At 44.8% G+C, this 14610-nt stretch overlaps 1 protein-coding gene across 1 annotated transcript in view; it reads right to left on the bottom strand.

The window, feature by feature from the left end:
- LOC134603634 (UDP-GlcNAc:betaGal beta-1,3-N-acetylglucosaminyltransferase 7-like) overlaps nucleotides 1-9452 on the bottom strand; it is a 28745-nt gene extending 19293 nt beyond the window's left edge. The window contains exon 1 of the mRNA XM_063449783.1: nucleotides 8861-9452. Coding sequence (XP_063305853.1) covers nucleotides 8861-9452 — 592 coding nt within the window. The remainder of the gene's footprint in view (nucleotides 1-8860) is intronic.
- Nucleotides 9453-14610: the final 5158 nt, after the last annotated feature.

Here is a 14610-nt window from a genome sequence, read left to right as displayed (position 1 = left end):
GCAATCTACCAGAGATGATACCTCTGCTCTGAAGATTCAGCAGGACTTGGTTGCTTGGGAGTGCTGGGTGTTAATGCTGTTTTAAGGGGCCCAGTCTGAAATATAAGGTCTGAGGTTAGAAAAAAAAGAAATAAAACACACTATTATGGGTGGGGAGACATGGGGCTATTGAGGTAATTAATTAGAGATGAAAAACTAAAAGGAGAGAACATTTGGGATAAAAAGATAGGAAGGATCAGATAGGTGAAAGTCATAAACCATGAACATAAATTTACTAGATTATCAGTGAGAGTAGTAACACTAGCTAAACAAACAATTAACAAAGAGTCTTAGAGAATGAACATAAAATGACATGATCATACCAGCTTTAAGAAAAACAAAAACAGAAGATCAGGATGGGAGATATAGTTATCAATTAACCCCTTAAGGACGGAGGACGGTTCAGGACCGTCATCGGCATTTTTCCATTGCTGACCACTGACGGTCCTGAACCGTCCTAACTTTAAGATTTACTTACCCGATCGCCGTCGTTCCCCCGGCGGCGATCGGCGGTGCTCCCGTTGTGGGGAGACTGCCTGCAGCCCAGACAGTCTCCCCATGGCGAATTAGGACCCCTGGGGCCATGTGATCGCTCAACAGGGCGACCACATGGTCACAATAGGTGTCCATGTGTCTGCCTGCAGGGGGACTGTCTGTGCTGACAGGCAGTCTCCCTGCAACTGTAAAATCAGAAAAAAAAATAAAGTTAAAGTTAATAAAAAAATAATAATTATATATGTGTATATATATATATAAATGATATATAGACATATATTATACCTATATAATATATGTCTATATATCATATATATATAATGTCATACTAAGTATATTTTTATATTAATATGTACATATATTAATATAAAAATACACTTATAATTAAATTACACACGTATATATATAATATATATAATAACTATATATATTGTATATATATATTATTATAAAATACAAATAATAAGTAATTTAAATTAAATTAAACATGTAAAAATAATAATAAAATTTTTGAAAAAAATTATATATCTATACGAAATTTTATTCTAACTGTATTTTGATATTAATATATATATATATATATTTATATCAAAATACACTTAGAATGAAATTGTATATATATCTATGTATATATAAATAAATAAAAAGAATACGAACTATTCATATGTCCATATACAAAATTACATAAATAATTATATAAATATACACGTAGACTTCAAATATATAAATATGCATATATATTTAAATTCTACGTGCGTATTTATGTAATATTTTTACATAATTAAGTTATTTTATTGATTGCAATTTAAGGGACCTGCCTGCCAACCCAGGCCGAAAGTCCAGAGAATTTAATTTGCTATCACTGTATTTTACCCTGTAACGTTCTACGACACCCTAAAACCTGTACATGGAGGGTACTGTTTTACTCGGGAGACTTCGCTGAACACAAATATTAGTGATTCAAAACAGTAAAACATATCACAGCAATGATATTGTCAGTGAAAGTGACTTTTTTTGCATTTTTCACACACAAACAGCACTTTCACTGATGATATAATTGTTGTGATACATTTTACAGTTTTGAAACACTAATATTTGTGTTCAGCAAAGTCTCCAGAGTATAACAGTACCCCCCATGTACAGGTTTTATAGCGTTTCTGAAAGTTACAGGGTCAAATATATGGGTCAAATATTTTTACATTGAAAAAGGCCAGGTTGGTTACGTTGCCTTTGAGTGCGTATGGTAGCCCAGGAATGAGATTTACCCCCATGATGGCATACCATTTGCAAAAGAAGACAACCCAAGGTATTGCAAATGGTGTATGTCCAGTCTTTTTTAGTAACCACTTAGTCACAAACACTGGCCAAAATTAGCGTTCAATTTAGTGTTTTACTTTTTTCACACACAAACAAATATGAACGCTAACTTTGGCCAGTGTTTGCGACTAAGTGGCTACTAAAAAAAGTCTGGACATACCCCATATTGAATACCCTGGGTTGTCTACTTTAAAAAAAATATGTACATGTTGGGTGTTATTCAGCGATTTATGACAGATAATCAGGGGCGGACTGACCGGTCGGGCACTTCGGGCATGGTCCGAGGGCCCGGCCGGGAGGGGGGCCCGCCATCAGGGGGCCCGGCCGCCCCTTTAAATGCTGCAGCCGCCTGAGCGCTCTCTTAAGAGCGCTCAGGCGGCTGCAGCTTCTCACCTCCCCTCCCCGTAGCGTGGCCGAGCTGCTCTGCGTCCGCGGTGCCGGCCGGATTGATAGGAAGGTGCACACACACTGAGTGTGCACCTTCCTGTCAGTCCGGCCGGGTACAGGAAACAGAAACTTCTGTTCCGCGCGGAACAGGAGTTTCTGTTTCCTGTACCCGGCCGGACTGACAGGAAGGTGCACACTCAGTGCACTTCCTATCAATCCGGCCGGCACCGCGGACGCAGAGCAGCTCGGCCACGCTACGGGGAGGGGGTTAAAAGAGGGAGGGAGGGAGGGGGGGGGGTTGAGAGGGAGGGAGGGAGGGGGGGGGGGGGTTGAGAGGGAGGGAGGGGGGGTTGAGTGGGAGGGGGGGGTTAAAAGAGAGAGGGAGGGGGGGGTGGTTGAGAGAGGGAGGGGGGTGGTTGAGAGAGGGAGGGGGGGTTAAAAGAGAGGGAGGGGGGGTTAAAAGAGAGGGAGGCGGGGGTTAAAAGAGAGAGGAGGGGGGGTTAAAAGAGAGAGGAGAGGGGGTTAAAAGAGAGAGGGGGGGTTAAAAGAGAGGAGGGGGGGTTAAAAGAGAGAGGAGGGGGGTTAAAAGAGAGAGGGAGGGGGGTTTAAAAGAGGGAGGGGGTTAAAAGAGAGAGGGTTGTTAAAAGAGGGAGGGAGGGGAGGTTAAAAGAGAGAGGGAGGGTGGTTAAAAGAGAGAGGGAGGGGGAGTAAGAAGAGGGGATGGGGAGAGTAAGAAGAGGGGGGAGGGGGGTAAGAAGAGGGGAGAGTAAGAAGAGAGGGGGGGAGTAAAGGGGGTAAGAAGAGGGGAGGGGGGAGTAAAAAGAGGAAGGGGGAGTAAGAAGAGGGGGGAGGGGGTAAGAAGAGCGGGGAGGGGGTAAGAAGAGGGAGGAGTAAGAAGAGGGGGAGGGGGGGTAAGAAGAGCGGGGAGGGGGTAAGAAGAGGGGGGAGTAAGAAGAGGGAGGAGTAAGAAGAGGTGGGAGTAAGAAGAGGGGGAGGGGGGAGTAAGAAGAGGGGAGAGTAAGAAGGGGGAGTAAGGAGAGGGGGAGGGGGGAGTAAGAAGAGGGGGAGGGGGGAGTAAGAGGAGGGCAATTGCCCCCTCCCCTGTCCGCAGGCACCGTGCGGGCAGCCGGCAGGGGAGGGAGGAAGAGAGGACCCGGGAGCTCAGCCTGCAGCTCCTCTGGGTCCTTCTTGAGCGAGCACAGATCGTTGCCGCGGTTACCACGGCAACGTTACGGCTCTTGCGAGAGTAAACTCTAGCCCTGGAGCTACGGGCTAGAGTTCACTCTCAACACTGTGACCACCAGGTATTCCTGGTGGTCGCAGTGGTGAGAGTGAACTTTAGCCCCATAAACACACTGCCCCCACACACCATACACATTCACACACTGCCCCCCATACACACACACTGCCCCCACACACACCACACACATTTACACACATTGCCTCACACACACACACACATACACTGCCCACCCACACACACACAGCCCCCCATACTAACATTGCCACACACATACACAGCCCCCTCGTACACACATTGCCCCACACACCCTACACATTCACACACTACACCCCCTCACACACACTGAACCTTTCACACACACTGCACCCCTTACACATTGCACCACTGCTCCTATACCCTACTACAGCCTCATATCCCAGCAGACCCCAGGTAAGTTGTCAAACTGTTCTTAAACGGTTTGACTACTTACTCTGGGAGGGGGGCCCGGCCCTCCTGGCACCATAACGACTACACAGAGTAGTAGTGGTTATTGTGCATGGATTATTTCTTTAAATAATCTACGAGTGCCCCAGTAGCCAGCAAGCCAGCCAACCCACAGGCCAGCCAGCCCACAGGCTGGCCAGTAGACAGCCAGCCAGCCTACAGGCCACCAGTTAGGCTTAAAGCCAGCAAACCCACAGCCTGCCAGCCAGCAAGCTACAGCCAGCAAGCCACAGCCTGCCAGCCGCAGCCAGCAAGCCACAGCCTGCCAGCCGCAGCCAGCAAGCCCACAGCCTGCCGGCAGTAGCCAGCAAGCCCACAGCCTGCCGGCAGTAGCCAGCAAGCCCACAGCCTGCCGGCAGTAGCCAGCAAGCCCACAGCCTGCCGGCAGTAGCCAGCAAGCCCACAGCCTGCCGGCAGTAGCCAGCAAGCCCACAGCCTGCCAGCAGTAGCCAGCAAGCCCACAGCCTGCCAGCCGCAGCCAGTAAGCCCACAGCCTTCCAGCAAGCCCACAGACTGCCAGCCAGCAACAGTAATTAAGGTAAGAGGAGCCAACTTGGCCTAGGTATCAGCTATGTTGTGTTGCTATATTGTGAATAGGAACCAGAGTGTTGGAGAGACCCCCCTCCAGGCCCCATTAGACTCCATTGTAGTCTCTAATGGGACCTGGAGGAAATTCTTTCTAACACACTCTCTCTAAAGGACACTGAGATAGCCTCTGCTAGAATGCTCCCCCCCTCCATGGCCCATTAGCCCTCAATTGTAGTCTCTACTGGGGCCTGGAGGCGACTGTTTCCAGCAGGGACACTGAGATGGCCTCTGTTAGAAAGACCCCCTTCCAAGCCTATTAGACTCCATTGTAGTCTCTAATAGGGCCTGGAGGGGATTCTTTCTAACACACTCTCTAAAGGACACTGACATAGCCTCTGCTAGAAAGACCCCCCTCCGTGGCCCATTAGCCCTCAATTGTAGTCTCTACTGGGGCCTTGAAGGGATTATTGCACTTTTGTTCCTTGTGTCTAAAGATTGTGTAGGGTGTGGCTGGAGGCAGTGCATGGAGGCGGGACATGGGTGGCGCTTGCTGCGGAGTATGGGTGGGGCCTGTAAGGGGGCCCTTGATTTATTTTGCCCGGGGGCCCTGAGGGTTCTCAGTCCGCCCCTGCAGATAATACTGTTACAATGTCACTATTGATACATTTTAAAAATGTATGTTTTGAAACCGCAATATCCTACTTGTACTTATAGCCCTATAACATGCAAAAAAAATAGCAAAAAGCATGTAAACACTGGGTATTTTTAAACTCAGGACAAAATTTTGAATCTATTTAGCAGGTTTTTTCATTCGCTTTTGTAGATGAGTAAAAGATTTTTCACATAAAAAGTAAAAAAACATGTATTTATTTCAATTTTTCATCATATTTTTTCATTTTTTTTTTAAATTAAATTACATGAGATTTTATAAATAATGGTATGTAAAGCCCCTTTTGTCCTGAAAAAAATATATATAATTTGTATGGGAACAGTAAATGAGAGAGCGAAAAATTACAGCTAAACACAAACAGCACAAAAGTGTAAAAAGATGCCTGGTCGCAAATGTACAACATCGCAAAAGCAGTCCGGTCCTTAAGGGGTTAAGTAGTGATAGTATAGGGAGGGAGATGGAATAGAACACAACTTTAAAATAGGAGTTTAAAGGAAACAGTAATACAGGTATTCTTGAGGTATTCTAAAATAAGAGTTTAAAGGAAACAGTAATACAGGTATTACCATCAGCTGTGAGAGTGTCTCTGTACTCTGAATGTCCAGCGTGTACCATCAGCTGTGAGACTGTCTTCACATTTTAAATGTCCAGCACAAATATATTCGAGGCCAATACAAACCATTGTGTGGAAATCTATTCACAAACCGGACTTTACATAGGACACGAGGTCATGCGTTTAGACTAGAAGAAAGAAGATTTCGTCTAAGGCAAATGAAAGGTTTTTTTTTACTGTAAGAACAATCAGGATGTGGAATTCTCTGCCTGAAGAAGTGGTTTTATCAAAGTCCATACAGATGTTCAAACAGCTACCAGATGCATACTTGCAAAAACAGAATATTCAAGGATATAATCTTTCAATGTAGGGTAATAACTGCTTGATCCAAGGATAAATCTGACTGCCATTCTGGGGTCAAGAAGGATTTTTTTTCCTAGCTTGTTGCAAAATTGGAAGTGCTTCAAACTGGGTTTTTTTGCCTTCTTTTGGATCAACAGCAAAAAACATATGTGAGGAAGGCTGAACTTGATGGCCGCAAGTCTCTTTTCAGCTATGTAACTATGTAACTATGTAACTATGTACCATCAGCTGTTAGTGTGTCTCCGCACTCTAAATGTCCAGTGTGTACCATCAGCTTTGAGCAAGGCTGTAGCGGAGGCCTGGTATTCCACAGGTTAACTCCACTAAAGATCCCAGTGAGGCTCAGGAACAAGTAGTAAAAAGACCATGAAGTAATAATTCCAGCATACAAAGTAATCCACGAAAATCCCCATACAGATCCCAATGACTGGACGACACACAGCATCAGGAGCAGAACTCACTTTTAATTCACACAACCTCCTTTTAAAGCATTCTCCCATGCAAGGAAGGGATTCACCATAATTATTCCAGTAGCCAATAATATAGCAGTTACCTCCCACACATCTCCTCCCCTCAGTGTGACACATAATCCTATTAAACATACTGTACTTTTCCCTGAATTCTAGATGTACCCCAAAACACGTAGTTAGAATAATAATTTGGGTATCCCCTGGTAGCCCTGATCTGGGTGACTAACATATCCAAAATTCACCCAGATCGGACCAGGGGTTCGGGAGTTAGGTGGAGCGTGTAATTTGACCGACTGGACACGAGGTGGTATCCGAAAAAGGCTCCATGCGTTTTGGCCTTGCGGTCGGTCTCTGTTCGGGAGTTAAAATACATAGATACAATCTTCCATTCGTATTAATTCCCTTGTTCGGTACATTGCTTTTACCGAACGAGGGGCTGCCTAGTCTCTCCGTTTGTGAGTTATGGAGCTGTGGAGGTCCCAGCGGTGTTCGGTTGTTTGAGTGTTTTCATGCGTAAGATGGCCGCCGCATGTGGTTCAGTTGCCGAACGGCGACCACACAGGCACATACAATGAAACAATTAAGCAGTGGTTTGCAGAGTGTGAACGCTTAACGAGGCGCACACTTCTCACTGGGGTGGTTTGATGGTTCAGTAGCTTCATTCGTATGAAACTACCGAACCATCATACAAATACCACATACACTTTACCAATGTACAGGGCAACAATACACAAATACATTTCTTATACAAATTTCTATGGACAGCATCAATACAATCTGCTACAAAGGCAAACTAGGCGGCCCCTAGGGCGCTGCTTAAGAGGGGGCGCCGGACCTGACAAGTTAGATTATTTCGAGTATGCCGCCGGCCATTTTACCGGGCACTTGGAAGCTCTTACATTGTTGCTCACTAGCGCCCGGTAGAAAACAGGTCCGGCGGCATACAGTCCACCCAACCATGCCCCTCCCTCCCAGACATGCAGTGCGGCAGCGCACGGGTGCTTCAATTCCTCGCTCCCGCCCCTTCCCCTGTACGTCTCGAGAAGTTGGCGGGAGCATGATGTGCAGAGAAAGGGCAGCCAGGCGCAAGGAATGAACAGCAATGAAGGTAAGGTATGTCAGAGAATGTGTGTTAGTCTGCTTCAGTCAGTATGTTTATGTATGTCAGTGTATCTGTCTGTATGGGACAATGTGTCTGTCTGTATGGGTCAGTGTGTCTGTCTGTATAGTTCAGTGTGTCTGTCTTTATGGGTCAGTGTCAGTCTGTATGGGTCAGTTTGTCTGTCTGTATGGGTCAGCGTGTCTGTCTGTATGGGTCAGTGTGTCTGTCTGTATGTCAGTGTGTGTGTCTGCATGGGTCAGTGTGTCTGTATGTGTGTGTCAGCATGGGTTAGTGTGTGTATATGAGTCTGTGTGCGTCAGTCTACATGGATTAGTGCGTGTGTGTCAGTTTGCATGGTCAGTGTGTGTCTACTTGAGTCAGCGTGTGTGTTAGTCTGCATGATTGGGTGAAGCAAATGGGTGAAGAAAATTTGTTTTCTCCTAGGGTGCCAAAAATGCTTGCACCAGCCCTGGCTGTGAGAGTGTCTCCACACTCTGAATGTCCAGCATGTACCATCAGCTGTGAGAGTGTCTCCGCACTCTGAATGTCCAGAATGTACCATCAGCTGTGAGAGTGTCTCCGCACTCTGAATGTCTAGCGTGTACCATCAGCTGTGAGAGTGTCTCCGCACTCTGAATGTCTAGCATGTGCCATCAGCTGCGAGAGTGTCCTCACACTCTGAATGTCCAGCGTGTACCATCAGCTGTGAGAGTGTCTCCGCACTCTGAATGTCTAGCGTGTACCATCAGCTGCTAGAGTATCCTCACACTCTGAATGTCTAGCACGTACCATCAGCTGTTGATCTATTTAACATCAATGACATTGTAAGTACTGACTTTGTATCTGCAAAGCAAGAAGAATAAATCTCTTTTATAAGAAAAGCCAGGAAAGTCTGATTGCGTTATGTTTAAGTGACACAGAATAACTATAATATGCATGATACAAGGCGAGCTACCCAACAAAAAGAGAGAAGAATTTACATACATATATATGAAAAAGTATCAAGCAGAATAATTATTGCAAGCGTTCATTTTTCTATCTATCTCTCTCTTTCTATCTATCTCTCTATCTCTCTCTCTCTCTCTGTATCTCTCTCTCTCTCTCTCTCTCTCTCTCTGTCTGTCTATCTGTCTGTTTGTCTTTCTGTCTATCTATCTATCCATCCATCCATCTATATAGCTATCTATGTCTGAGCTAGGGAACACATCACCTTTGAATATGTACTTGGCCTCTGGACAGCGGTGATAAATCCATTCCAAAAAACATCTCTCTTTTAGAGAGAGATTGTGATGGCTTTCCAGAAAATCCCATAGAATGATGTCCCCATTGTAAAAGGCCTCCTTCACCACCCTCTCCATCTGGTGACGCTTGCCAGAATTGGCCATGAGGAACACAGGCTTCACTCTATATTCCAGAATCTTTTTCTCCCTGGCCCAAGTCTGACGCAGGACATCTCTCCTGGTGAATGAGGCCGGGTGGGATTTTATTGCCAGCAGTATTAAAGGATCATTAGACCAGCAGTATCCGAATAAGTCAATGGCTGCCCTGCATCTATAGCTCTGGAGAGCTGGGTAGTGCATGGAATATTCGCTCAGATTAAGGGAGAAGCTGAAGTTGGAGTCGTACAATGTTGCTGAGCTCCGGAGGGATGGAGGGGAGCTCTGGTTGGCTTGGAAGGGATGAAGGAAGTCTGGGAGTTCATACAGAGGCTCGTCTTCCCACTCAATCCAAGTAAGGAGAGACAGGGTAAAGGTAAGTAGGATTGAAAGGATAACGATGGAGCTACGGCGGCGTTTGATCATCCCTAGAACACACACAGACACAATGCATTACAATAAAGAATGACAAAAGTAAATGAAATATAGAAAATTAACGTATAATGACGTAGACAAAATACACAGAGATTTAGGGAGAGAGTAGCTGGAGAGCCTGTGAAAGAGATGGAGAAACACGAGAGAGTATTACAGAGAGACAGTAAGACAGACTGGGAAGAGGGATCAAGGAGAAAGCGACTGAGGGATTAAGAAAGAGACCTGGAATCCACTGAGATTCCAGAAAAGCAGACAAGAAACGAGAGATCATAGAGAGTAAATTAGAGCAAGAAACAGGAATGAGTGAGAGATTCTGGGGAAGAAGAGATATGAAAGAGAAGGACTTTAGCAATACACCAAGAGAGAGTGCAATACAAAGAGAGAGTGCAATACACGGAGAGAGAGTGCAATACACGGAGATACAGAGAGAGTGCAATACATAGATGGAGAGAGAGAGAGAGAAAGGGAAATAAACATTGAGAGAGTGCAATACACAGATAGAGTGCAATGCACAGAGATACATAGAGAGTGCTGTAACGGCACCCCCAGGCATAAAAAGGGGTTAAAAGCCGTTTAGTAGATCTTCCCTTCCAGAGACACAGGCACAACTACTGTAGACACCAATACGCCGAACCGGAGAAGCATATGAATGCTCTCAAACATACGAATGCTGTAAACAGCCGAATAGGAAAAACCATATGAATAGGTTTACACTCCTAGCAGTGAAACTGGAACAGCATACAATACATCCCCCCCCAAGAACGAGACAAGGCTCCGTTTTGAGGGTCAAGCAGGAACAGACAGAGCTGTGGGTTTATTGTTCTTATATACACATTAGTACCACCCACAGGGTTTTGGAAAACAACCAATAAACACGTACAATACACTCAGACACTCCCACACAAAATCCTCCCCTCTACCTGTGATACAATTACCTTACACAATGGATAATGTAATTATCACAGGCAGAGAAATACAGTTTTTCCACATTATTCATAACTTTAAAAGTATGCATCACATTCCAATTATCTCCAAGGACAGGGGCAAAACTCCATTAAGCACATGGCGGTAAAAAGACAGTAAAATACAATAAAATAGACAAGGTTACATTTATTACATAAAATACAGACATGCAACATATCCCCAGATAGCTTAGGTCTGAGCGCACATTATTACTGAATGGCTCTCAGACCACACACATACAGTTCAATTGCCATGGTGCCAAAGTATTTTATTACACAAATAGGCTCCATGGCATAGCTATCTGGGTTAAATGAGTTCATTCAGTAAATCCGAGAATCTACCGAACGCCAGAGCAGAAATACATGAATAGACCTTTCTGCATAGGAAAATGAAGTATTTAAATGCCGGTCCATAGTCAAAAGGCAGCAGGCAGGCAACCAGGCTCCTCCAATGCACAGTGGCGAGGTTGGTTCCGCCACAAGTGCGATACACAGAGAGAGTGCAATAAACAGTGAGAGAGAGAGTGCACTACACAGAGCGATATAGAGAGTGCAATACACAGAGATAGAGAGCAATACAAAGAGAGACACAGAGAAAGTGCAATACACAGAAAGAGTGCAATACACAGCGAGATACAGAGAGAGAGGGCAATATACAGAGAGACACACAGAGAGAGGGCAATACAGAGAGAGAGAGGGCAATACACAGAGAGACAGAGAGAGTGCAATGCACAGAGAGATAATACAATACACACAGAGAGTACAATACACAAAGAGAAAGAGAGAGAGAGTGCCATAAGCATAGAGACACAGAGAGAGTGCAATACACAGAGAGAGGGTGTGACAAACGCTCCTTCCCATGAACGTTTGCCATGAACTCCTGGAGGAGTGTGCAAGCTGGCCTCCTGCCCACTGACTATGGTCCAGGTCTGGTACACCATTTTGGAGTTACCCTGACCAGCCGCCTTTAGCAGCTTTCCCTGGGTGCCCCTAGTTCTGCACTTTCCCTTCATTCGAATGGAACCGAATGCTAGCTACCTGTTCGCATGAACAAACCCACGATTGGTCCTCAGTGGTAATTAGCTGCTGTTATAGATCCAATATTGATCTTTGTTATCAAGTGTCAGATTACTGTCCCAAGCTGAATATATATCCCTGGCAGTATCTTTAGTGGGGTTCCAGACCTAGCAACCTCTAATGCGAGATCAATTAATGCTGTAGCTTGTTCCCTTGCAAAGGGTTTAAATGCCACTTCCCAGACCCTAGAAGAGCTACTTATGGACAACCAGGCAAATAAGAAGGCAATCCTTGAGAATAGAGCAGCAATTGACTACTTACTACTGAAACATGACTTAGGCTGCGAAGCTATTGAAGGTCTGTGCTGTTTTAACCTATCTGACCATGGCACTATGATCCATAAACATATACAAGACTTACATGACTTAGTACAGGATATCAAAAAGGATACTGGATTCTTTGGAGATTGGGATTAAGAGAAACAAGTAACAAGATAGTATCTGATAACGTTCGTCTGGTTGTTCGGTAAGAACCCCCTGTTCAGCTAATTTCAACAAATGAACTAACTACCGAACAACCAGGCCACCCAGAAGAGGAGGGTGGCGCCAATTGACCTCCTTAACCTGGTTCACACACTCTCAATTGCCGACACACAAACGGACTAGGTGATCCCACTGTGTGGCCACCGTTCATCATACGAACACGTGGCAGCGGCCATCTTTGAATACGAATTACACCAGCAGTGTTTGGTCATCAAGTGCCTGGAACCCAAATCGGACACTAAACAGCCTGAACACCGCAGAGACTTCCATCTTCGTATCAGTTCGTGAAAACTCAGAACAGAGCAGCATTCGGTGAAAGGAATCACACGAACGAGAGGAACTGAACGAACTAGGCACAAGCCATGTTTTTACGTACTTTCATGTATTTCAAACTCCTGAACAGAGACTGACCGCACAGCCCAAACACATGGAACTGTTCACGGCTTACACCTCGTGAGCGGTCGGTAAAACTAAGACCTCCATAAAACTGTCAAACCCCTGAACCGATCTGGGTGATTTTTCAGTATGTTGCTCCCCCAGATCGGGGCTATCAGGGGATTATGAGTGTATGACATGTTTTTGGGGTATTTCTAAAATATTTTTCTGTTTGGAGATAATTGAGTTGATACAGTAATTAACTCAATTATCTCCTAAGCAGAGGGGAGGGATTGTGTGCAATGTATGGGGGTGATTTATTACCTGACTGTCTGTATTGGTGAGCAATACACATAGATAACTATATACACATAGAGTGCAATACACAGAGTGCAATACACTGAGTGTGCAATACACAGAGAGAGAGAGAGTAATACACATAGATAACAACATACACAGAGAGTGCAATACACATAGAGTGTGCAGTACACACAGAGTGCAATACACACAGAGAGAGCATTACACACAGAAAGTACAATACACACAGAGAGTGCAATACACATAGATAACATTATACACAGAGAGTGCAATACATTGAGAGTGCAACCCACATATAGTGCCATACAGAGAGAGAGAGAGAGAGAGAGAGAGAGAGAGCAATACACACGCATAGAGTGCAATACACAGAGAAAGAGAACAATACACATAGATAACAATATACACAGAGTGTACAATACACACAGAGAATGCAATACACAGAGAGGTCAATACACAGAGAGAGTGCAATACACAGAGTGCAATACACAGAGAGTGCAATATACACGGAGAGGTCAATACACAGAGTGCAATACACACAGAGAGTGCAATACACAGAGTGAAATACACATAAAGAGTGCAATACACAGAGAGTGCAATACACAGAGAGTGCAATACACAGAGTGCAATACACAGAGTGCGCAATACACAGAGTGCAATACACAGGGTGCAATTCACACACAGAGAGTGCAATACACAGAGTGCAATACACAGAGAGTGCAATACACAGAGTGCAATACACAGAGCGAGTGCAATACACAGGGTGTGCAATACACAGAGTGTGCAATACACAGAGAGCAATACACAGAGTGCAATACACAGAGAGTGCAATACACAGAGTGCAATACACAGAGCGAGTGCAATACACAGGGTGTGCAATACACAGAGAGTGCAATACACAGAGAGTGCAATACACAGAGTGCAATACACAGAGTGCGCAATACACAGAGTGCAATACACAGGGTGCAATTCACACACAGAGAGTGCAATACACAGAGTGCAATACACAGAGAGTGCAATACACAGAGTGCAATACACAGAGCGAGTGCAATACACAGGGTGTGCAATACACAGAGTGTGCAATACACAGAGAGCAATACACAGAGTGCAATACACAGAGAGTGCAATACACAGAGTGCAATACACAGAGCGAGTGCAATACACAGGGTGTGCAATACACAGAGAGTGCAATACACAGAGAGTGCAATACACAGAGTGCAATACACAGAGTGCGCAATACACAGAGTGCAATACACAGGGTGCAATTCACACACAGAGAGTGCAATACACAGAGTGCAATACACAGAGAGTGCAATACACAGAGTGCAATACACAGAGCGAGTGCAATACACAGGGTGTGCAATACACAGAGTGTGCAATACACAGAGAGTTCAATACACACAGAGAGTGCAATACACAGAGAGTGCAATACACATAGATAATAATACACACAGAGAGTGCAATACACCAAGAGTGCAATACACATAGATAATACACACAGAGAGTGCAATACACATAGAGTGTGCAATACACACATAGTGCAATACACACAGAGTGCAATACACAGAGAGAGTGCAATACACACAGAGAGTGCAATACACAGAGTGCAATACACAGAGTGCAATACACAGAGAGTGCAATACACAGAGAGTGCAATACACAGAGAGTTCAATACACACAGAGAGTGCAATACACAGAGAGTTCAATACACAGAGAGTGCAATACACAGAGAGTGCAATACACATAGATAATACACACAGAGAGTGCAATACACACAAAGAGTGCTGTAACGGACCGTTTCGCTCAGAAGGGGATAAAAATCGTTTAGGCGATAATCCCCTTTTACATAGACCAGCAGCTACAGCAATCACCAATCTCTCGAATTCCAAACTGTATGAATTCACCAACTCCCGAACTGCAAACACACGAACCCTGGAA

This window comes from Pelobates fuscus, chromosome 3, assembly GCF_036172605.1.
Source record: "Pelobates fuscus isolate aPelFus1 chromosome 3, aPelFus1.pri, whole genome shotgun sequence".
NCBI classification, from domain to species: domain Eukaryota; kingdom Metazoa; phylum Chordata; class Amphibia; order Anura; family Pelobatidae; genus Pelobates; species Pelobates fuscus.
This window is presented reverse-complemented; position numbering and strand designations above follow the sequence as displayed.